At 37.2% G+C, this 22,885-nt stretch overlaps 1 protein-coding gene across 1 annotated transcript in view; it reads right to left on the bottom strand.

Annotated features, from left to right (window-relative positions):
• The window catches only part of pgr (progesterone receptor), a 32,653-nt gene extending 9,975 nt beyond the window's left edge, over nt 1-22,678 (bottom strand). Inside the window, exons 1-3 of the mRNA XM_039744344.1 lie at nt 21,489-22,678; nt 18,549-18,703; nt 10,039-10,155 (exon numbers count right to left, since the gene is read on the bottom strand). Coding sequence (XP_039600278.1) covers nt 10,039-10,155; nt 18,549-18,703; nt 21,489-22,312 — 1,096 coding nt within the window. The 5' untranslated portion in view covers nt 22,313-22,678. The remainder of the gene's footprint in view (nt 1-10,038; nt 10,156-18,548; nt 18,704-21,488) is intronic.
• Between the last annotated feature and the right edge of the window lie 207 nt (nt 22,679-22,885).

The following is a 22,885-nucleotide window of genomic DNA, read 5'->3' as shown; positions in this document are numbered from 1 at the left end:
TCAAACTGCCCCACTGGATAGAAAACGTTAAGGAAAAGGATTGAGATGTCAACTGTTCATGTTTAATGAGCTACTTTGAAAAGGGAATCTGGTATCTCTGGGATAACTAATACAAAAACAAGACTGCAAAACTGTAGGTTTTAGTTGATCGAATAACCCTGAGATAAAATGACAAAACCTTTTACATTTAGTTAATCAGACATCAGACATGTATAACAGGCAAGCAGGCGAAACTGAACTCCAGTTTTTCAAGTTCAGTGATCTACTCTTGGCTAACTGTGTCATTATTACAATTCTGAACGAACTGAAACATTATGTCTTTGGGTTGTTCTTATCTTGTACTCTAAGAGTATCTTCTACTCTGGCATTCCAGTGGACATAAACAAACATTTATTTTTCATACAATAAAAGAAATCATGACAGCAGTATGTTTCCAATGAAACACTCTTTTTACCATTTGGCATAAATAGTAAGGTAATAAATATTTGATCCGGGTGCTTTCGTTTCCTCATAAAATAGCAAATAGCTTAATTTACTAGAGGTACAAGACTCAGGCTTCCCTCCCAAATGGTTTTGTAATTTTTCTGGTGTTTTTTCCACTCATATTTTTGTGTTAAAAAAAAGTATTGCTTTCAAAATTGTCATGTAAATTAGACTGCCACTAACACCGTGTAAATTCATTTGTTCATTATTTTCACTCATGACCTATGCAAAAATCTCTGCAAAAGTATCCAATTTTTAAAATATTTTATACAACATAATGTAGGCTTTCTGCTGTATTGATGTACTGTTAGAAATTGTTATGCAAGAAATTTTAAGGTAGAAATGAAATAAATATATGTAGACGCATATGAAGTCATGAAGGGCCTCACCTTTTAAAGAAGAAATATTCACACGTATACTAATGAGTATATACACATGTTGCTTTTTTCAGCAAAAAAAGCAGGATAGGCTGCAAGGTGCCTATTATTATGATTTCATTGCATTAAGAAATATCTGATTTTTTTCACATGACATTTGACTAATAATTTCCTGAGACTTATATTATCACTGAATAAATGAGTAATAGCAATGTTAATCAGTGCAGTGAATGAATGTGCAAACAAATAGACTCTGCAACAAATTAAATCTGGGTTGCATTTCGGAAAGCATTGTAACACTAAGAACATCATAGTCTTCATCTTACGACTGATTGCTAATTTAAGAGCGTTTCACAAAATTCATCATAAATAATGTAGCACATTAAATCTTTTACAATCTGCATGCTCCCTGACCCACTCCCTTCTTAAACCGGCTACCTCTTTTGACAACTGCAACCACTGGCAGCAGTCGGCACACAGAATATGTTAAATATACAATATGACAGCACTCTGAACATTTAGAATATTTTATGCTTGAGTTTGTATTCTTTTCATTATGAAATGCATTACAAAGTTATGTTGATGATATATCTGGGTTTTGTAATCAATTTGAAGAGTCAGTTTTCTAAGTCTGCAGCTATTTTTTTTTTTTTTGTTTGGTCTATGAGATATTTTGTGTGTTACAATTATGTGGAAATAGGAAGAAAAAATACAGGAGGATGGGAAATGGGAGCTGATATGCTTAGATACAGAAAGCCTATCCCAGAAGAACAACTAATGAATTCTGTTTACCTCACAAACAACACTTACACATTATTTAAACTAAACCAATAGGATGATACCCCTTCATACATTGGGCCTCTTGGAGCCTAGTTACACTTGCCATAAAGGTTCTCTGCAGTGAACATGCAGGTGATTTTGCAATCACTAAGAACAATGTGTCAAAAAGCAACTGAGAGATAGTAGGTTTTCTCTTAATGCTTGACATCAGCTGTATCTGTCTATATTCATAATTTTTCTGGTGTTGCAACCCACTTTTTCCCCATGTCTAAGTGTATTTGTGATCCATCTTGGTAAATCGAGTGTGAATCTCAGGCTGTCAAAACATGATCGTCACTGCGACCCACTACCATTATAAACAATTGTAACTCGTGATCCACCAGTGACAGCCTGGATTTCATGCCAATGGTTGAAAAACACTACTCTATGGTCTCCACAATCCTATCTACCTTCTCCTTATAAATGGGTACAATCACACTGTTCTTCCACTCTGATATGTTCACCTGTTTAAAAATCTTGTGTGTTATATCCCACAGTACATCTCCTTCCTGTCATCCTACCTAACACCTCTTCACCTACTCTGAATACTATATTGCTGTTCTTCTCCCATTACTCCTCAACACTCTCAAATGACTGTACTCACAGTAACTTAAACATTCTCTCTAGACCTGTTCCTAAGCCCTTTGTGTTTTAATCTCTACCATTTTATCCTTGGCACTACTTGCTCTAATTTTACTCTCTCGCTTACCTGATCTCCCAGTCCTTCGCTAACACATTGCTAGCAGCACTATAAAAGGTCCAGAGAAGAGCGACTAGGGCTTACAGGGGTTAGATTATGAGGAAAGATTAAAAGAGCTGAGCCTATACAGTTTAAGCAAAAGAAGATTAAGATGTGACATGATTGAAGTGTTTAAAATTATGAAGGGAATTAGTACTGTGGATGGAGACTGTTATTTTAAAATGAGTTCATTTTTAACACAGTGACACAGTTGGAAACTTGTTAAGGGTAAAACTTTGCACAAACATTAGGAAGTTTTTCTTTACACAAAGAATAATAGACACTTGGAATAAGCTACCAAGTAGTGTGGTAGACAGTAAGACGTTGGGGACTTTCAAAACTCGGCTTGATGCATCCTTGGAAGAAATAAGTGAATAGGACTGACGAGCTGAATGGCTTGTTCTCATCTAGAGTGTTCTAATGTTATAATGTTATACTTTGCAGTGCTTTTTATCTCTTGAAATGCACTGTTGTTAATTCAAGTTACATTTGTTACACTTACCCCATTTATGATCTCACAATTCTTTAACTCTTTTATAGGAGATTTTTAACACATTTGAAAGTCTATTTGGCTTTCTCTTCATGTACAAGTATAAATCACAATGTGTTTTACTTTCTTCTAAAAAATGTGTTAATTGTTATTAAATAAAATATCATGGCAAAATCTACGATTTTATCCCTGTTTCTTATCTGCTACTCCTAATCTTCCATCTATCATCTCGCTTCTCCTTCTCATATATTCATGATCATCTTTCCTCTCTCTTGTACTGCTCTAAGCTCTTCATCCATTTGTATCCAGGAAGCCTTTTTCCTTTCTTCCTCACAACCCACTTAAGGAGCATATGTACAAATGACATTAACTGCACTCTCATCAAGCCCCAGCTTGACACTCATTACCCTATCACTCTTCTTACTTACACTGACAAGACTATCTATGTTCTTTGGATACTAGTATCCCTAAACCATTTCTCCCTTGCTCATTTCCTCCACTGTACAACAACTTATAAGATCCTCCCAATTCTCTTCCATCTCTTCCTATTCCATCTAGTTTTTTGGACACACCACTCTCCCACATTCCTCCTATACAGTATATCAAATATGCCAACTCACTCTATTTAAGAGACATTGTTCCAACACTTTACCCCCAACCTACCCTTTTCTTTATCCTTTCCCCATCTTCTTCTTCTGGAGTAACTACTTTAACCAAGTAAAATCCTCCCCTTGCTTAGTTCCCACAAAGGTCAGGTAAGCCCCCTGCATGTTGCCTACAGGGTATGCCCTAGTATTTTGAAAGGCTATCTTTAAATATTTTCAGTAAAGTTTTATAGCTGGGTGTCATTTCTGACACTAACCCGCTCTGTTTATCCAGACTTGGGACTGGGACCAATCTGCCCCCTTGGTGGCTAGATTCTTCATAAATCATCATTAGTTAGATAATTTATTGGTTGTGGGAAAACTAAGATTATATAAATTAACTATTTACACAAAGAATGCACCAGTTGCCACCAGGCTCTCCAGTTGATCCCCATATGTCTAAAAGATAGTAAAACAGGTTGTGATTCTCTTCTTTGTGTCATCCCACTTTTGTTTTTCTTGCTGTTGTAAAGGCTGCTGTGTGCCTTAAGTTGATCTCGCATTACATATTTCTAGTCAGAGTGAATGTCAAACTCAATGACTGCGGTTGCTGAGCTCATTACCTGTACATGTCACATTACATAACTGGTATTAGTTGGGGTTTCTCAAATTAGATACTGCTTTCTGCAGGTAACTACAGGGGCAGGATTAACAAAGTTATACTTTATACTCACTCATAAAGTGACCAATTAAAAGGGGATTTGGGAAATGTGCACAAAAGTAGCTTGTATGTTGTGTATATTGGTTGTTAATGTCAAAAGATGCACAATTGTCAGGAAATTCATCTCAGATGGATTACTAAAAAATTATTAATACTGAATGTATTCAAATTTTCATTGAATTATTAAGTTATAACATATTATCTAGTTAACAAAGAAAACATTTGAATTAGAACTACTGGAAGTACACTTTTTAAAATATGTTTTCGCTGTGCATGTCAAAGCATGTTATGTTCTACTATTAAGTCTGAATGTATTTACTTAATTAATGTCTCTGAAAGGTTTTTTTATGTTTATATTAATAGTTTCCCAAAAAACTTGTCAAAAAAATAAGGCATAACCTGCCACACGGAATTAAAAAGGTTTAAGAATCGGATGAGGTAAAAGGGATAATGTACTTTATTCTAGATTATTGACGTTTATTAAATATCTTAAAAACTAAAACATTTAAACATACAAACAAAAACTCTTTAGTACAAATGTTAAAATTTCTTCATTTAAAAATAAGTGCTCTTATACGTAAAATTACAGCTTGCCGCTTTCTAGGTTAAAAAAATGCACAGAGATAAAAGCATTGAGGAATTAGATCCAGTAATTAAAATCATCAGTATTTCCTGTTTAAGCTAAAACATGCCAAGCAAATCCAAAAGCAGAACATACAGCTAATACTGTTGTTTACTCATCAGCAATCTTCTCTGTTATGTAAACTCACATCACAGCAACTGAAGCAATGCAAAATGAAATCTTCAGATCTAGGCAAGTTACCACATGGTAAAGCAGTCTTATTAACAAACGATGGATCTTATACAGTAGGAGAAGTTCAAGAGGATGAACACTATAACACTTAGTGAAAAACACTTAAATACCTCTTACAATCACTCATCAAGCTACTATCAGCAGCAGCAAATTGATGGAACAGGGGCGCCACAGCACTAAAAACAAACATGCCTGAATCATGATACAAGAACTTTCATACACCCGCTCAAGTTAGCAACCAGGTCAGCATGGTCTTGTACTTGTAAATAAAAGGCTTCAAACTGACATTAACTGCCTGTCTGCTTGTTTACTTTCCCTAGCCAACTTTATATTAAGAGATCCTCATACTCCCAGATCAAACATACATCAGTAGCTTAATAAAACTTGTATTGTATGCTATCCAAGTACAAAATGTCACTTCAGGAGAATAGCTTAGGTACGAAATGCCCTACCTACCCTTCATCAAAAAGTACAAATGAGGGGGCAAAGTGCATGTAGGGATAAAAGTAATCAGTTTATCCATCTGTTGTATGCTGGCCTGAAATACATTATACTATAAAAGCATAACCATTTAGCACTATAAAAAGTTAGAACTTTTTATATTTACCATTATACTGTTGACTATTCATTTACAATTTCCATTTTATCAACACTTACAAAATACCTGTCTGCACATCAGGAAAAATCACATGATTACTTCTAAAAGAATCATTTACATACCTTTTGTTGCTACTGTTGTAAGCAACTGTTATAATAATGTATAACATGCTGTATAATATCTGCTAAAACAATTACTTTTAAAATGAAGACTTACATTTAAAGTTAAATTAGATTTGGTCAATACAGTGAGGCAGTGGTTAGCACTGCTGCCTAACAGAGCCAGTGTCCCGCATCCATTTTTCAGTGTGGGGATGTACACACGTGTGTGTATACAGGTGTGGGCTTTCCTTCTGCCACATTCTGAAAGACAAACGTATTGGGATAGTTGCTGATTTAAAACTGACCCCTGGCACTGTTTCCCATCTTAGGCATGATGCTGGAGGCATAGGTTCCAGACCCCCAGCAACCCTGAATTGCATTAGGCTGGTTTGGGAATGTAATGTTATACAAAAAGTCATTCACATGGTTGACTTTAGTATAAAATATATTAATGTGTTACACTAATTCTAATACTTAATACTTACTTGTCACAGTACTACTTGGACATACAGAAAAAGGACTAACACATCAGTCAAAATACAGTATCACCAATGGAGACTCCACGAAATACAAAGAAAAAGGACTCCAAGGCAGACTATAAAGATGATCAAGGCAAAGACATAGATGAGAATAAACAATAATAACTCACTCTTACATAAAAGATAATTAAAGGATATTGGAAATCAGAATTCCATCAAACAGTGCTCTATACCATTAGGTGCATGGTTTAGCATAAAATCAATCCAAGTGTGTAACGGAGAATGTCGATAATAGAAAAAGAAAAATCACACACAATCAAACTGACTCCAACATGGAAGTCTACACAGATTTCCATGGACTTTGTGGCTTGCCTTTTGCCCTGACATGCAGTGTGAATTGTGAGACGTTATATATACAGGTATATGCCACTCTAAACGATCAATCAATTCAGTTTGCGGCAGGAGGACTCCAATCAAGCTCAACATAGATCACGAGAATGAATAAAGCAAACATACTGTAAGTCACCTGACCACAATTTGTGTAATTTTTATTATTATGGATTATTGTGTAAAAAAATATGGATAAAATGGTACATTTATGCATTTCATTTTAAATCTACAATTAAATAAAGTGTACAGAAAGTGAAGGGGTTTGAATATTTTCTGAATCCATTGTATATTGTCACATACGTGTGCACAGAGGATTCTTTCAAGGCTATAATGAAGTAAGCACTATGTTGATGTATGTCATGGGGTACTGCAGCTAACAACCTTATTCTTCCATCTGCAGCGCAAACGCCTGATCACTCCAACCACAGATTTCAGATTTCAACTTGAGTTGTTGTCTTTTAACCCAGGGAGAAGAGAGAGAGATAAATCAAGATCCTCTCAAGCATATTTTGGAGACTTACACAGCAGTGGTTTGTTCGTACCGTCAATATCTCTTTTTTGTTGTGGGCAAATAGGGGTTACTGCCTTGGTTCCCCAAACTGTGAATCCATGTCCACCTACAAACAGATGGTTACTATCTTGTGTTTGGGAAAGATGCCAGTTTTTCGAGACCTTTATATTTAATGAAGAAAAAGAATGGTGGGTATGAACTTGAGAGGGCCTTGCGGTGGACTGACGCAGTGTCTAGGGCTGAGACATGCGTTGTACCCAGTGCTTCAGATTTAGGCTTCAGCCCCAACCATGACCCAGAATTGGATTAAGTGGGCTTGCTAGTGTCCCATTATGCATTCTTACTTACATAAGTTCTCTCTACTGCAGAATTTAGGGCTTACAAAAGCTTGCATTATTGCAAGCCTGAGACATAAGATTAATATAACATTGACACCATTTGCTTATTAAATATTTTTTGTTTCCTTATGACATACTGTAGTTAGTCACAAAAGTCAAGTGACAAATGTGCCTATTTTACAATTAGTTCTGTTGATTCTAAGTACATAACTAGTCTGCAGTTTTATTTATATTAGTTCTTGTCTTTAGCTCTGGAAACATGTGAGATAAGCCCTTTAACTCAATGTCTGTTTAAGAATGCCTTATTTTTAGCCTTGTTTCCTTCTGTTGCAGAACCCAAAAATACCTGTCTCTGTGATTGTAAGCAGACCTTGAAGGTTTCTCACAAATACCCTTTAGCTCTGTTTATTGGTTTTCTCACTACTGCAAAGACAGGAGAGATTACATTTCTGAGTTCATCTCTTCTTTTTCCTGTAACATACAGTTTAGAGTTGCATTACTTTCTAGCTGTGGTACAAGTCCAAGACATGTAATAGAGTAATTTATAAATACTCCACCTCGGTATACATCCTTAATCCGTTCCAGATCTTTTGACTTATACCAAACAGGACGTATACCAAATGATTTTTTCCCATAAGAATTAAAGGGAAAATAGGTGCATTAGCGATTCTAAATTGTCCCAAGTGTGTGCTTGGTGTGTGTGTGTGCCCTGCGGTTTGCTGGCGCCATGCCCGAGGTTTGTTTCCTGCCTTACACCCTGTGTTGGCTGGGATTGGCTCCAGCATACCCCTGTGACCCTTTAGTTCGGATAGAGCATGTTGGATAATGGATGGATGATTAATCCGTTCCCATGAAAAAAACTCCTATTGTTTTAGGCATATTATACATTGATGGGGTTGTATAAAATAATTTAAACACTTCTTAAATATAAAATACACAAATACAAAAGCAATTCAATGAAATAAATGAAAATGTAACCTCACTTTACTTTTTAATAACGTCTTTGTTTTTCACAATCGTAGATACCGTCGTTCTCGGCATACGGTATGCAGCAGGCATGTCCCGGATATGCATGCCACCTTCATACTTTTCAACAATCAATTAAAATTTATGTGAAAAAACACAAAATCGCGTGAAAATTCACACAGAGTTATAGCTATAGGTTGTTCACTGAATGCTAGCAACTGGCGTACTGACGCTCGTGGGCAGTCGTGGCTTTGTTTTGAAAGAGGTAAACAAGTGTAGCGCGCGGTGTTCTAGCACGTGAATCGTATTTCAAACAAAGGTCGTATGCCAAACAAAATTTTTCATGTCCAAACAGGACGTATACCAAGTTGGACTTATTCAAAAGCGGACGTATACCGTATATCTCTTGCCCTTTTAACACCTTTCTTTCATATTTGCGTGTGTCTGAACCTGTCTTTACCGGCACTTTCTTTCTCAAGTGTGTTCCCATAAAGCCTGCTTCTCAGACTCGGTCATTATTTTTAAGACACTTTTAATCCTGCCTGTCCAGTTCCCTCAGTGTGCACTTTTTCTCCTCTTCGTGCTTCTCACACTTGCTTTTCTGTTCCATCACATCACCAAAGACAAACTGACTAATCACAACAAAGACAAACTGGCCAATCAAAATGCTCTGAGGGCCTGGACACAGAGACCTTAGTGTTTTATATTATATAGTAGATATTGTTTTAATGTGGCTATACTACAAATGTAGGGTGCATTTTCAGAAACTTGCCAATTGCCATTAATCCATCCATTTTCCAACCTACTGAATCTGAACACAGGGTCACGGGGGTTTGCCAGAGCCAATCCCAGCCAACACAGGATGCAAGGCAGGAACCAATCCCAGACAGGGCGCAAACCCACCGCAGGGCACACACACACCCACTTGGGACAATTTAGAATTGCCAATCCACCTAACCTGCATGTCTTTGGACTGTGGGAGGAAACCGGAGGACCCGGAGGAAACCCATGCAGACACGGGAAAAACATTCAAACTCCACACAGGGAGGACCCGGGAAGCGAACCCGGGTCTCTTTACTTGCAAGGAAGCAACGCTACCACTGCGCCACTGTGCTGCAATTGCCTTTAATGTCTTAGTCAATACTAATTATTTTTAACTCATGTACTAGCTTTTTATACAGAAAGTACATCTATAAGATCTTTCGTGATATTGATCATTTAGGGAAAAACACACTCAATTTCCTCTTAAAATATCCTCGACTCAATAACTGCAAAAAAAATTTTTTTTTTGTTATATGTTATTCGTGACATTTAATTCATAAGATTTTCTCATGGAAAATTTTAAGATTTTTGTTATCTGTTTTTTTCCGAAACATGTAATAAAAGTCAAACCTTCATTTTATAGTGTTATTCTTTTGGCTTTTAAAGTCAGCAATCCAGCTGCATTATAAAGCCCTGTGGGATTGTCTCTAATATTTGCTTTGCTGCCAAGCAGTAAAAGTAGCTAGGTCACAATGGCCTACTAAGTTTATTACTTTTCATTGTTTCTTTATGTCATAGCCATGAAAATCAATGCCAATATGCAAAACAATCCAAAATTAACAATAGCACATTGTAAACTTGCTTACCTCCAAGCATCATGCCAGCTTCGTAGCATTTTCGGAGACGGCAAGCTGGGCAGTTCTTTCGACGAATTTTATCAACAATACAGTCATTTCTACCAGCACACAAATAAGTATGATGACCTATGAGACAAATGGCCATTTAATCATTTGAAAAGAACAAATATGACAGGTGCTTTTAGTGAATATTTTTCTCAGGAAGAGAAGACACTTAAGAATAACTTTTGCTAAGCTTTATTCTATTAGTGTGTTTTGCTTTTAAAAATAGCATTATATTAAAAAAGAAAACCCAAGTACACAACAAAATATCTAATATTAATGCCATTACTAAAGTTCATTTGTTCATCTGAAAACAAAGGAAGGAACAATTGAATCATTATGACTTAGAGCATTGCAAATTGTAGTGAGATTTATTTCACATTACCTTTCTGCTGTTTCTGAAGCTGACAATAGAGAATGCTGCCACAAAATGTCACTTGTGACTAATATTTCTGATCAACTGTTATACATGCAGATATTCCTTTAGTAATGCAAATAATGTTAACTAAGTATTAAGTAATGCAAAGACTGAACTGTCAGATTACCATTAAAAATTAACCCTAACAAAGCACAGAAAATATGTAATTCTTTGTATAGGCCCTTCTATCTCTAGTATTTGTGCCACTCAAATTCAGTTCACTTAAGCAGACTATGACAGGTAATTCGATTCAGAAGGCAGCATCTTTGACTCCTTGGCCTACCACACAAAATAAATTCAATACACTGCCTGTTGAAATATTGTAGTCAGCATGTAGGTGTTCATGTGCTTCAGTTTTTTTATTATGTAATCATCCCCAGTTCAGTCATACTATTGTGATATATATGTTTCAGTCGTTAGAAGGAATAGTAGCTATTCTGAGACTACACAAGTCTCAATGGTCAAGTGGTTGTCTTTTGGATTGAAAACCTATATCAATATTGGAATACAGCAGAACAAAATGTTAATATTTTCAGTAAATATTATAGCTATGCAAAGCATCTCATCATTTCTTTGCTACCGTCACTTATTAGCATAATTCTACATTGCATTCGCCACATTAATTTTCCTAAAAGCATTTATGTGAAAAGTACTAGAATTCTGTTCCAATGTTGATGGACTTCCATTTCAAATTCCTGGATTTCAGGCAGTCATCGTAATAACCACTCGCCAATGAAGCATAACAGCAGGCAAGTCAAGCCAAGGGAGTGCAGTTTTTTGAGTAGAGTGCCAGGCTGGCTCCACCCTGAAACTAATTATTACTATATTGGAGCTTTTCTCAAGAAATGGAAGCATAATAATTTGGGTAAGGGTTACATCAATGTTTTCTGTTCATTGACCCGACGTTCTGCATTTTAATACATTTTTGCTTATCATGGTCCCACTGAACTCAATACATGTAGCAGTACTACTACTACTGTTATGACAAAGAAAGTTTGTGAATTCTGAAGATGTAAAAAACGTACGTATTTGGCCAATTGCGAAAGGAATCACTGTGGCTTCTGCACAATTTTACCAAAAATGTGTAGAATACAAAATGTGCAATGAATGTTCTTTATACTCCTGACAGTACATTTTATGAATCACTAACTACTACTGTGTTTTTCTACCTTAACTTTGACCTTCTGGTTAGCAATTTTATTTAATTATTAGCTGTAATATCCATCTAAGATAGATTGAAATTGAAGTAATCAGTATACTGTAGCTCTTAGTGTTAATGTTTGCAGTGCACTATCTATTGGAATGTTTTTTGCAATGCAATTAGTAATACAATGCATTGTATTTGTCATTCCAACAGATGGTGCATCACATGATGCAATGTCTGTTGAAATGACAAATGCAATGCATTATATTACTACAAAGATTTGTGATGTGTCATGTGTTGAAATTACAGAGACATAGCAACTGGAGAGACACACATACACAGACATAGGGACATTTCTCTGTTTATCAAAGTGGATAAGCTGATTCCTGTCCATCTGGCAATTATTCTTGGATGTATTTGGAGCTAACGTCTACAGTGCAGTGTGCCCATCTGGTTGCTATATCTCCCATACATGCCTCTTGGTACAGGTTCTTAAAAGCAGTGCTAGTGCTTGTGTAGCACCATCTATTAGAAATAGAGACATAGCAAATGAATGGACACAGATTTACAGACAAATACGCATAGACAATTGTCCTTTTATTAAGGTAGACTTAGTATGGGATTCGTAAAAGCAGTGCTAATGTTTGTGATGCACCATTTGTTGGAATGCAGACACGGAAACACAGAGAGACACACAGACGCTTATCCTTTAAGTAAGGGGGACTGTAAGTGTAAGTTATTTACATTTTTACTTTTAGCCTAATTGGCTGTGCTATTTTACTTTTTAGTTGACCTTAAAATATCACACATTGTTATTTTATTTAAATATGTTACACTTTATTTAATGTATATGGTTCAAAATCAAGAAGAACAGACAGGTTCCTGCATACAAGTCCCTGCTGAAGAGCACTAAATCAGCCCGCAAGAGCATCGGAGTGTGGCAGGTTGGTGCGGTTTCAGCTCTCTAAGACTGCTTCGAATTGACAGACTGGGACATTTTCAGAGAGGCTGCTATGGATGGTGACTCCATCAATCTGTGACTGGCTACATCTCCAAATGCATAGAGGATGTTACTGTTACCAAGGATGTTACCACAAGAGCCAACCAAAAGCCCTGGATGACAAGAGAAGTGCACAAGCTACTCAAGATCATAAATGCAGCCTTCAAATCTGGAGACAAGGCCGCCCTCAGGGTGACCAGAACCAACCTGTCTCATACTATAAGGAGAGTTAAGTGGGCATACGCGCAGAAGATCAACAAACAATTCAGCAGCACCAGAGACACACGTCGTATGTGGCAGGGCGTTCAGGCAATTACAAACTACAAGCCCAACCCACAAAGCAGTGATGGTGATGCCTCCCTGTCGGATGAGCTGAACAACTTTTTTGCATGGTTTGAGGCACAGAACAAAGAGCCTGCGAGAAAAGCAACACCTTCCTCCACTGACCAAGCACTCTGTCTCACCATAACAGATGTGAGGAGGACTCTATCCAGAGTCAATCCACGCAAGGCTGCAGGACCTGACAACATACCTAGTCTTGTGCTCAAAGAATATGCTAGTCAACTGGCTGGTGTCCTCACAGACATCTTCAACACATCTCTGAGCCAGTCGTCAGTCCCAGCATGCTTCAAGTCGACCACCATCATACCAGTGCCGAAGAAGTCATCAGTGACATGCCTGAATGACTACCGACCAGTTGCACTCATGCCAATCATAATGAAGTGCTTCGAAAGGTTAATCATGTCACACATAAAGACTAATCTCCCTGCCTCCCTTGACCCTCTTCAGTTTGCATACCACTCAAACAGGTCAACTGAGGATGCCATATGCTCTGCCCTTCACCTCTCCCTGACACATCTGGATAAAAATGACACATATGTCAGGATGCTATTCATAGACTTTAGCTCTGCCTTCAACACAATCATCCCTCCAAAGCTGGTTGTAAAATTGAGCAGGTTGGGCCTGAATACCTCCCTCTGCAATTGGATCCTGGACATCTTGACAGAGAGGCCCCAGTCAGTTCAGATGGGCCACAACACTTCCAGCATCATCACACTGAGCACTGGAGCACCACAGAGCTGTGTGCTTAGTCCACTGCTGTTCACCCTGCTGACTCACGACTGCACAGCCATGCACAACACCAACCACATCATCAAGTTTGCAGATGATACGATGGTGCTGGGACTGATAAGAAGGGATGAAGAAAGAGCATACAAAGATGAGGTGAAACGGCTGTCCGCATGGTGTGAAGACAACAATCTGTCTCTCAATGTCGACAAGACAAAAGAGATAATCATGGACTTCAGAAAATCACGTCCTGCCCACATCGCACTCAGCATTAACGGTTTAGATGTGGAGATTGTTAGGAGTACCAAGTTCCTCGGTGTGCACATAACTGAGGAACTTATGTGGACACATAACACCTCATCACTAATCAAGAAAGCCCAGCAGAGACTACACTTCCTGAGGCGGCTGAAGTGAGCACGTCTTCCCCCTTCCATCCTCACTGTTCTACAGAGGCACCATGGAGAGTGTCCTGACCGGCTGCATCACTGTCTGGTATGGAAACTGCAACCTATCCGACCGCAAGCGCCTGCAAAGAATAGTGAAGACAGCAGAGAACATTATTGGGGTGCCTCTCCCTTCACTACAGGACATATTTTACAAACGCAGTGTCCGCAAGGCCTGCAGCATTGTGCAGGACCCCTTACACCCCTCACATGGACTTTTCACACTTCTGCCATCCAAGAGAAGATATTGCAGCATCAAAGCCAAATCTGCCAGGCTGCAGGAACGTTTTTACCACCAAGCTGTTAGACTCCAGGCTGCCCCCTGAGACCTTCCACACTGCTTCAACCACCTCTAAAAACAGAACTTTTATCCATGAAAACCACTGTCCTGCAAAGATGAGTGTGCATGTAGAAAAGAACTGAAAATCTCATACTGACCTTTAAGGATTTTGACACTCTTGATATCCTTCTGCTGTGAAGCATTCTGACCTGTCATTGTTTACACATGTCTTAAACAGCTATTATAATACACTGAAAATTTCTGTATTATCTATATCTATTATTTATTATTCATTTATTTATTATATTACATATCTTACACATCAATATTGCTGCTACTTCTTTGTCCTATCTTTGCACAATGTCTTGTCTTGTTTGTGTTTTAATTTTTAATTTTTACATTTTTTAATTTTAATTCTATTTTTAATTTATTATTTGCACATCGTGTTGTTACACTGTGGACCCTGAGCTTTGCAAATTTCGTCTATCTGTATACTTGTATATGGTTGAGATGACGATAAAGTTCACTTTGACTTTGACTTTGAAAAAAAGTGCAATGTGTTGGCATTAAATACAAGATTGGTCATAAACACCCAATAAATAAAATGTGAAATTATATAATGAGACTTGTTAATTATAAACAAGGGACACTGACATTATGATCAGTGTGTATAACGCACTACCCAAGCCATGTTTGGAGTAATGAGTGCAGTTCTGGTCACTATGCTACTAAGACCCGTATCTCTAGAAACTGTGCAGAGGAGAGCAACTACAGATCACCCTGGACAAAAGAGCTAAAAGTACTAAACCTCTTTACTCATGATCAAACAAGGCTGAGGAGGGACCTAACCCAGGCTTCAAAATGGTTTCTAAATGGTTAAAGGCATCAATAAAGCTGAACCAGATGAACAGTGAATAAGTTACTTGATGACACCGGTAGAAACTAAGGGAAAAGTCAGGAAGCACTTTCTTACACAAAAGGTTTGAAGTAAATTACCACAGAGTGTATCTGTAGTGGTAAACTTAACAAAATTTTAAAAGTATTTCCATGAGGTAGTGGGACAACATACTGTAGCTACTAATTCTTCAGAGTCTTTGTCTTGTTTCTTTAATCGCACATCAGTTAGCATTTCTACATTGGAGTAGCTAGAGTCTTTGATTTTGACATTTGCCCCCCTTTACAAAATACATAATACATATCATACAAAAAATGAAAATGATGGAAATTTTAACTACATTTTTAATTATTAATTATGATCGAGGTATTTCAATAATGCCCTTTATTCTTTTTTAATACTTTTGCCCCTCGCCTTTTTCTTTTTGTCTAAAAGCAGCACCACTATCATTTGTTTGCTTCATCTTGATATAGAGAGAATAATGAAATATTACTAATGAGATTAAAGAGTTTGTCCCTTTCGGTCAGAGTAAGTCAGTGAACTGGTAAAGATTGGCATTTGTAAAATATAACTTTGCAACATATGTTTTTGTAACAGTTTTTAAACATTAAAACTGGTGTAATTTTGACATATATAACACACATTAGCTTGCCAAAACTCTTTCAAACAAAACTGTCAAAAGTCTAAAATGTCTAGTGCTAAAGTTTATTAAAAAGTGCCACCATTAAAAAAGTGCCACCCAGTGTGTGTATTGTGACAGACTTCAATCTGAAGATACTAGACACACACATATGTCATGTTAAAATATTACTATACGGTACATTTCTTAAGAAGAACACACTTCCAGGTTGTTCTGAATTAGGGTTAAACAATAAGGAAATTTTAAGGCAATAGTTCATGTATATGCTTGATTTAAGGTGTTGTCAATGTGGCCCTCAGATTCTGCACCCTTAATGTCATGAAAAAAGATATAAACAAGTTCATGAGAGGTGCATGAGAGAGAGCAGTAAACATGGAAAGCAAACCTCATAATTCAAGCGATGCACAATATGAAAGTTAAGTGTATTGGTGCAGTATTAGTTAGTGAATCAAACTTGGTATCCTTGTATAATAATAGTTTCATGTCAAAACATGACATTTTGTGCTATGGCAATCAAAGAAGCAATATTAGTAAAACTTATAGAAATTAATAATGATGAAATGGGTAGTAATAAATACAAAGAGGCTGAAGAAATGTCACAAAATTAATTCTTGAATTATATAATTTTCCTGTCAGGCTGACTACTGCTGTATAATTTCCCTGTTGTGACTGTGCATTTCTCTTAGCCACAGTGTATTCCCTGTCCTCCTTTCTGTTTCCTAAACTACCAGAAGATTAGCTAGGAAAATGAATGAATGGCTAATGCAATACTCATTTGAAAAGATCCTCAACCATTTTTAGAGCAATTACACAGTTAACTTCAATAACACATATTGTAAAATCCAAGTGTACTGCCATGCTGTATATTAGAATGTACTGTAAGTTACTTAAGATGCAGCTTCATTTACTTACACAATATGCCTGTGACTGTACTGTAGATACAGATTGATGTAAAAGGGAGTACTGTATATTTTATTTCTCAAAATATTTCTGCAAGAAAAACACATCTAATGAATTTTGAAATAAATAGAGTAGATCTATTTTTATTACTGGATTAATTCTTAGTTGTGCCAGGGTGAAATATATATCTGCAAAATAAAAGTTGTAACTAGCAATGTAAAGTAAAACTCGACATATAGCACAACATTTACAGTCATTTACAGCCATTTAGTAGATAGGTAGATTATATATAAACATATATAAACATATATTGCATATACATATGTATATCTATCTATCTATCTATCTATCTATCATCTATCTATCTATCTATCTATCTATCTATCTATCTATCTATCTATCTATCTATCTATCTATCTATCTATCTATCTATCTATCTATATATATATATGTGTGTGTGTGTGTGTGTGTGTAGTTCACCTTTTTCTACAAATTGCTAAAATTCTGTTTATACAAAAGCAACTGAAATCTAACCAAAGTTTTTCAGCTGATTTTTCTGATAATGTAGAAATTGCCTTTTATACCACGAATCAGTAAAATTAAGCAGTGACAATGATGTAAGCTTATCTCAAATGCTCTTACTTTTGAAGTGGAAATTTCTTATATTTGGTATATTCTTTTTTAATATACTTTTGAAGCTGCACAATCACATACAGTAGATTATTTTTGAAAACTCCAACCCTTACAGTAAATCTGTTCACTTTAAACTTAAGGAAGCTTTCACTGTTTTCAATATACATCCCACACTTTATTGTTCATATGACTTCAGCCTAACACATTCCATTGTATATTTTCCTACTGTATTTATTCAAATTTTGTGAAATTATAGGAACAGTATATTTACTATTTAATCTTTATTGTAGCTGACATTTCTCTTACAGTCATTATGAGTAACCAATTGCTCATTGGTATTTTTTGGAGTTTACAATCATTCAGTACACCCTTAAAAATACTGATTATTTAATGGCACTTTACTGGGTTGTATGGTTCCTTGTGGACCCATTGCTTAAGAAAGGGCCATTTCATTCTGGGAAGAGTTCTTTGTATGTAAAATTGGTCTGTTGGGCTTGGGAAAGGTTCCTAATATATAAACTAAACCAAAATCTTTAATTTATAGTAGGCAGCAGGACTCTTAACAGTTCAAGAAAACCCCAATTTAGCCTGTGTTATTGTATGCAGCAAGAGTGCTTTTAAAATCAAGGGCACATTGGGATTTCACAAATATGTACTCATCTCTTTAGGAGTAATTATAGGACTTGCCTCTGATCTAAATAAATAAAGGGTCTCTAGGGAACCTTCATGTGGATGGCTCACTTGGAATCCAAAAAAGGTCCCCTTATGGCATTGCTTGAAGAATTACCTGGGCACCTTTATTTTTAAGAGTGTGGATGTAAAAATTGATGCTGTTTCTTACGCATTTATAAACAAACATTTACATGACACAAAGTTTAACATTTGTACAGAAAACATCAAAACAAAGAAAAAAAGATTTTATGTTAAATTAAGCAAGATGTGCTTTCATTATTGTGATATACAATTAATAATGCTGTTTCTATACTTAATTGATGAAAGCACAAGTTTATTAAAGCTACCAAAAAAAAAAAAACAATTAAATAAACAACTTCTTACCTTCAACAGCCCTCTTAAAAAATACTTTACAGCTTCCACAGGTGAGCACCCCATAATGACAGCCAGATGCCTCATCTCCACAGATCAGACAAAACTTTTGGGGAATGATGCTGCAAACTGACCGAGGGCTCTGCATTCTCCTGTCATCTGGGCTTCTAAGGAGAAAATCCATATGGACAGGACAATATGTAAGTTTTTACTCGTTTAAGAACAATATTTTTCAAAGGAGATAAATGCAAATAGGAACCATCACCCTGTTTTAAATTATGAATATAGATTTTTTTTTAACAGTATTTTTTCATCTTCTTTTTATTTCATACTTTTGGAGTGGATAAACAGATTAGAAAATGGACTAGAAGTCCTTTAAAAAATAAAAATGCACTTGCATTACTGTAGTGATCTTAAACTACAAAACAGATCAATTTTAAAGAATAATTATATTATATAAGATCTCGTTAAAGAAAAGAATGACACTCACTTTTTTTTTTTTTGCTTATACATGATTAACAACAGACTCACATAACCATATGCAGTACTTGTTCTGTATTAGTCTTCTTTCACTTGTGTACAAGAAAAGGAAAGACGTGTAAACCTAATGTCACTGCTTCCATCCATCTTCCAAACCTTCTTATCCTGAGCAGGGCCATGGGGAAGCTGGAGCCTATCCCAGCGAGTATCGGGCACAAGGCAGGAACAACACCTGGAGACCTGGTCACTGACATCATAATCTGTTCTGCAAATGTCTCAAGACATTTTTAAAAGGTGGGATTCCTTTAATTACACTACAAAGTGTGTAATAAATGTTTATCATCATGTACAATATTATAATGCAAGTTATATACTTATTGTTTTAATGTATACAGTGTAATTAAAACTTTGAACAATATAGAGCTAATTGCCTACATAAAGCTCTCATCTGGTTTACAGTTGTTTCATGATTAAAAGTATTTTCTGTCCATCCACTTCAGGGTGTCAGAGTGCCAACATGTATGAGTCCTTTATCTATGCAGCATATTTTCTGATTTTGAATTCTTCATTTTGTTGTTTGCAGGAGCTTTTATTTAGGTTCAGCGGATCTAATCAATTTAACAAACTGAAGACTCCATATTTTTATTTATTGATTAAGGACAAGGAAGAAAAAACGTTTGCAACAATCTTATAAGAAAGCTAACAAATACAATATAGCAGTTATCATCAAACTACATATTTTCCACAATATTGATGGACATGCTGCACTGTCATCTGTTAGCTGTCTTATTCTAGTTTTACAATATTAATTGAATATTGTGTGAAAGTGTTTTGCCTTCCATTTCTGTTACCTTTTATTTTAATTAAATCAAAATGCTTCCTAATTGGTGACATAAACCAATCAACTACTATGCATAATTGTGTGTGTGATTATTGTAACACATTGACATGGATATGTCGGCAATTAAATAATCAAGATGAAACATTGACGTTTTGTGAAATTGTGCATATTTTATAATATACTGTACTGTCTAATTAAATGCATATTTTCCTTCTTAATGAATGCACACATAATCTGTTAAATAGTTCAACATAAAGCAGAGAGAAAAATAATTAGACCACTGCCCTAACTGAGAAAACATTTCTTAAGTAAGTTGATGTGCTGACCTGGCAGCAGATCTTACGTTAATGTGCGGAGTTTGGTAAAAATACGTAAAAAGTAAGAAAAAAGAGACAAAAAGTAGAAGGATCTTAAAGAGTTTGTCGCAGAGCACGTATTCGTCGCTTACTGCAGTGTGGCACAAACAAAGCCGCCGTTCAGGTCTTGTTACATAGCAGCATGTGAATGATAAAGGCACTAGATGTTACGTCTCATCTGTCACTGGGGTTTTATAAAACTTAAGAATTGGTTAAGGTCTTTATATATAGATATAAATGACTAACTGATGCATCTAGACGGGATACATCTGTTTTGCTCTTCACTAAAGTTAATACAGCAATTGGGCACGAGCACAGCTAGTGATGGCAATCTGCGTCAGTCCGTTCTTTTTGCTCACGATTCTAGAACTGTTAATATTAATATGTGTTGGTAATGCCGGCTCATTCATTGTGCGAACCAGCTTTTGATGCCCGCGGCGTACTCGGCTGCACCGTACAAAAAATCTGACATCGATGCATGTGGATATGAGTGATCTCACGTCTCACGGCCAAATTCACACTCGGAAATGCCCATCAATGCGGGCAAACCTGGCCCTTTTATAAATGTAGCTTTGTACATTTAAAGTGATGTGCGAAGGTGATGCGAACACTGTCTCTTTGAAAGTGTCACTTTATGGCTGGGAGTCGAGTGGTCAACTTCTTGGAGCTGTTTTAAACAGTTACTGGGTACTAGAATCCAGGACGTTGTTTAGCATTTTCAGACAGTTTTACAATTTTCAAACGTATATAAAAATACATAACCTTTCGAATAAATTAGAAAAAAAGCAAAAGAAAGAAACTGATTGTTTTTCAATAAAAATCCAAATTCCTAGAGTGACATATCTTGTCAGTTATGCGTACAGTGTCTTGATGTACATAACCCGTTATTACACGAGACTTCAGCGCGGTTGCTGTCCAAATCTCATGGCGAAGTTCATGAGATCGGGTATGGTGGGTTTAACCTACACTCCAAAATATGTGCCTGTTACATTGGACTGGTCCATTGCAAGCGTCCAGATGATAGGAAAATGTTCGTCGGTAAATGAACAGCTGCAAGGTTTACAAATAACATCGCTGCATGGTACTGAAATGTTCGTTCGTACTTTTGTGCTATAATACTTTGTTGCTGCGTGTAAAACAAAATTTCTTTCTTTAAAATCGATACCATTACTCGGCTTTTTATTCCTGAATCCGTCACTCCAGATAATCTTTGCTATACGTTAAGTGCACACTATATAACTGTGTCTTTTAAAAACTAGCAAATCAAATTCTTACCCAAAGTAAGCTCCGTAACTTTGTGGATAAGTGGTGTAACTGTGAATGACATCTGCCTGGATGCCAGACGTTATGTAGCCCGCTTCGGGCAGCTGAAGTTCTGGGTGAAACCAAACGTGAGTGCCGCATGCTGGCGATGAGCGCATGGCCGATGGTGCGAATTCATTCCTGAATATCACGCTGTGCCTGGGGCTTCCCAGCGCAAGGGCAGCCAGGGCATTCGTGCTGTCAGGGTCCACCTTAATGCTGGGGTGTTGGGGGGCACCGCTCGCATCGTTTGTGTTGGTGCTATGGGTGTCTGGCAGAGAGACTTTGTCGTCCGCTTGTTCTTCTCCGAGAGTTAAGATGCACTGAATACTTGTCACTTCATGGGATGAAGTGGACAACAGGGCATCCAGGCTGGAGATGCTAGCTTCTGACATTCTTGTCTTTTGGGACTCGGCGGTATTCTTCTTGCTTGGCAACAGTGCCTTCTTGGTATCAACAGGTTGCTCTTCTGTCAAACAGATCCGATCAGTCAGCGAGGAAGGTGGCTTTTCAGTATTATCAGAGAGATCTTCCGGGATGACTGAACCATCCAATATGCCCAGCGCCTCCCAAACAATACGCTCTGTCTCAGCACCGAAGCCCCGAAAACTTGAGTCGTGGCCATGCTTTACAGGTAGCGGTGCCGGCTGAGTACAAGTGGAGTTGCTTGGGTACATCACGGCGGTGGAAGAATTACTATCCGGCAACAACTTGTAATTTTTTTTCATGTCCTCTTGGGTCGCCTCTGAGAGGGCGGTGAAAATCTGTTCGACAAGTTCTTTATCTGCCCCGTCCATCGCAGTCCCTGAGCTGTGCGCTGTCAGCGCTGCAGTAAACGCTGTCAGAAGGTTGGAGCTCAGTAAAGCACTCACGTGTGCCACTGAGTGCCACTGCCGCGTGCGGTCCCTAGGTCCCTACCAACTAGAGTGTCGTCCGAGAAGTAAAGCACCCCTCCGAAGTCCATCAGACGAAATCCGCTTGGCAGGGATGAATTATTAGTGGAAAAACTGAGCTCTCATTATCAGTGCAAACCCCGATTAGGTAGAACGGAAGATCACAAGCACATTACTACAAGAACTGTCAGCTTCTTCTGTCGAGAATGAAAATGAGGCTTGTTTTGAAAAAGTTGCTTTTTTGCTTATAACGCCAGTTACAGATTGCTCTTGCATCATAACGACTATGACGTCTAGAATGTGTGCGTATGTGAGATAGCACACACCCCGTCGTCTCCAGACTGCGCCCGGCTCCGCGATCCTTTGACTAGAAACGTACTTGGTATCCGAACAGCCTTAACCCGGCGGGTGACAATCAGTCAGAAGCAAAACTGTACAACATATCAGCAGAGTGAACTGGTGAGATGCGAATTGTTT

Source organism: Polypterus senegalus, chromosome 2 (genome assembly GCF_016835505.1).
Source record: "Polypterus senegalus isolate Bchr_013 chromosome 2, ASM1683550v1, whole genome shotgun sequence".
NCBI lineage: Eukaryota > Metazoa > Chordata > Cladistia > Polypteriformes > Polypteridae > Polypterus > Polypterus senegalus.
The sequence above is the reverse complement of the archived record's forward strand: the minus strand, read 5'-3'. Positions and strand labels throughout refer to the sequence as shown.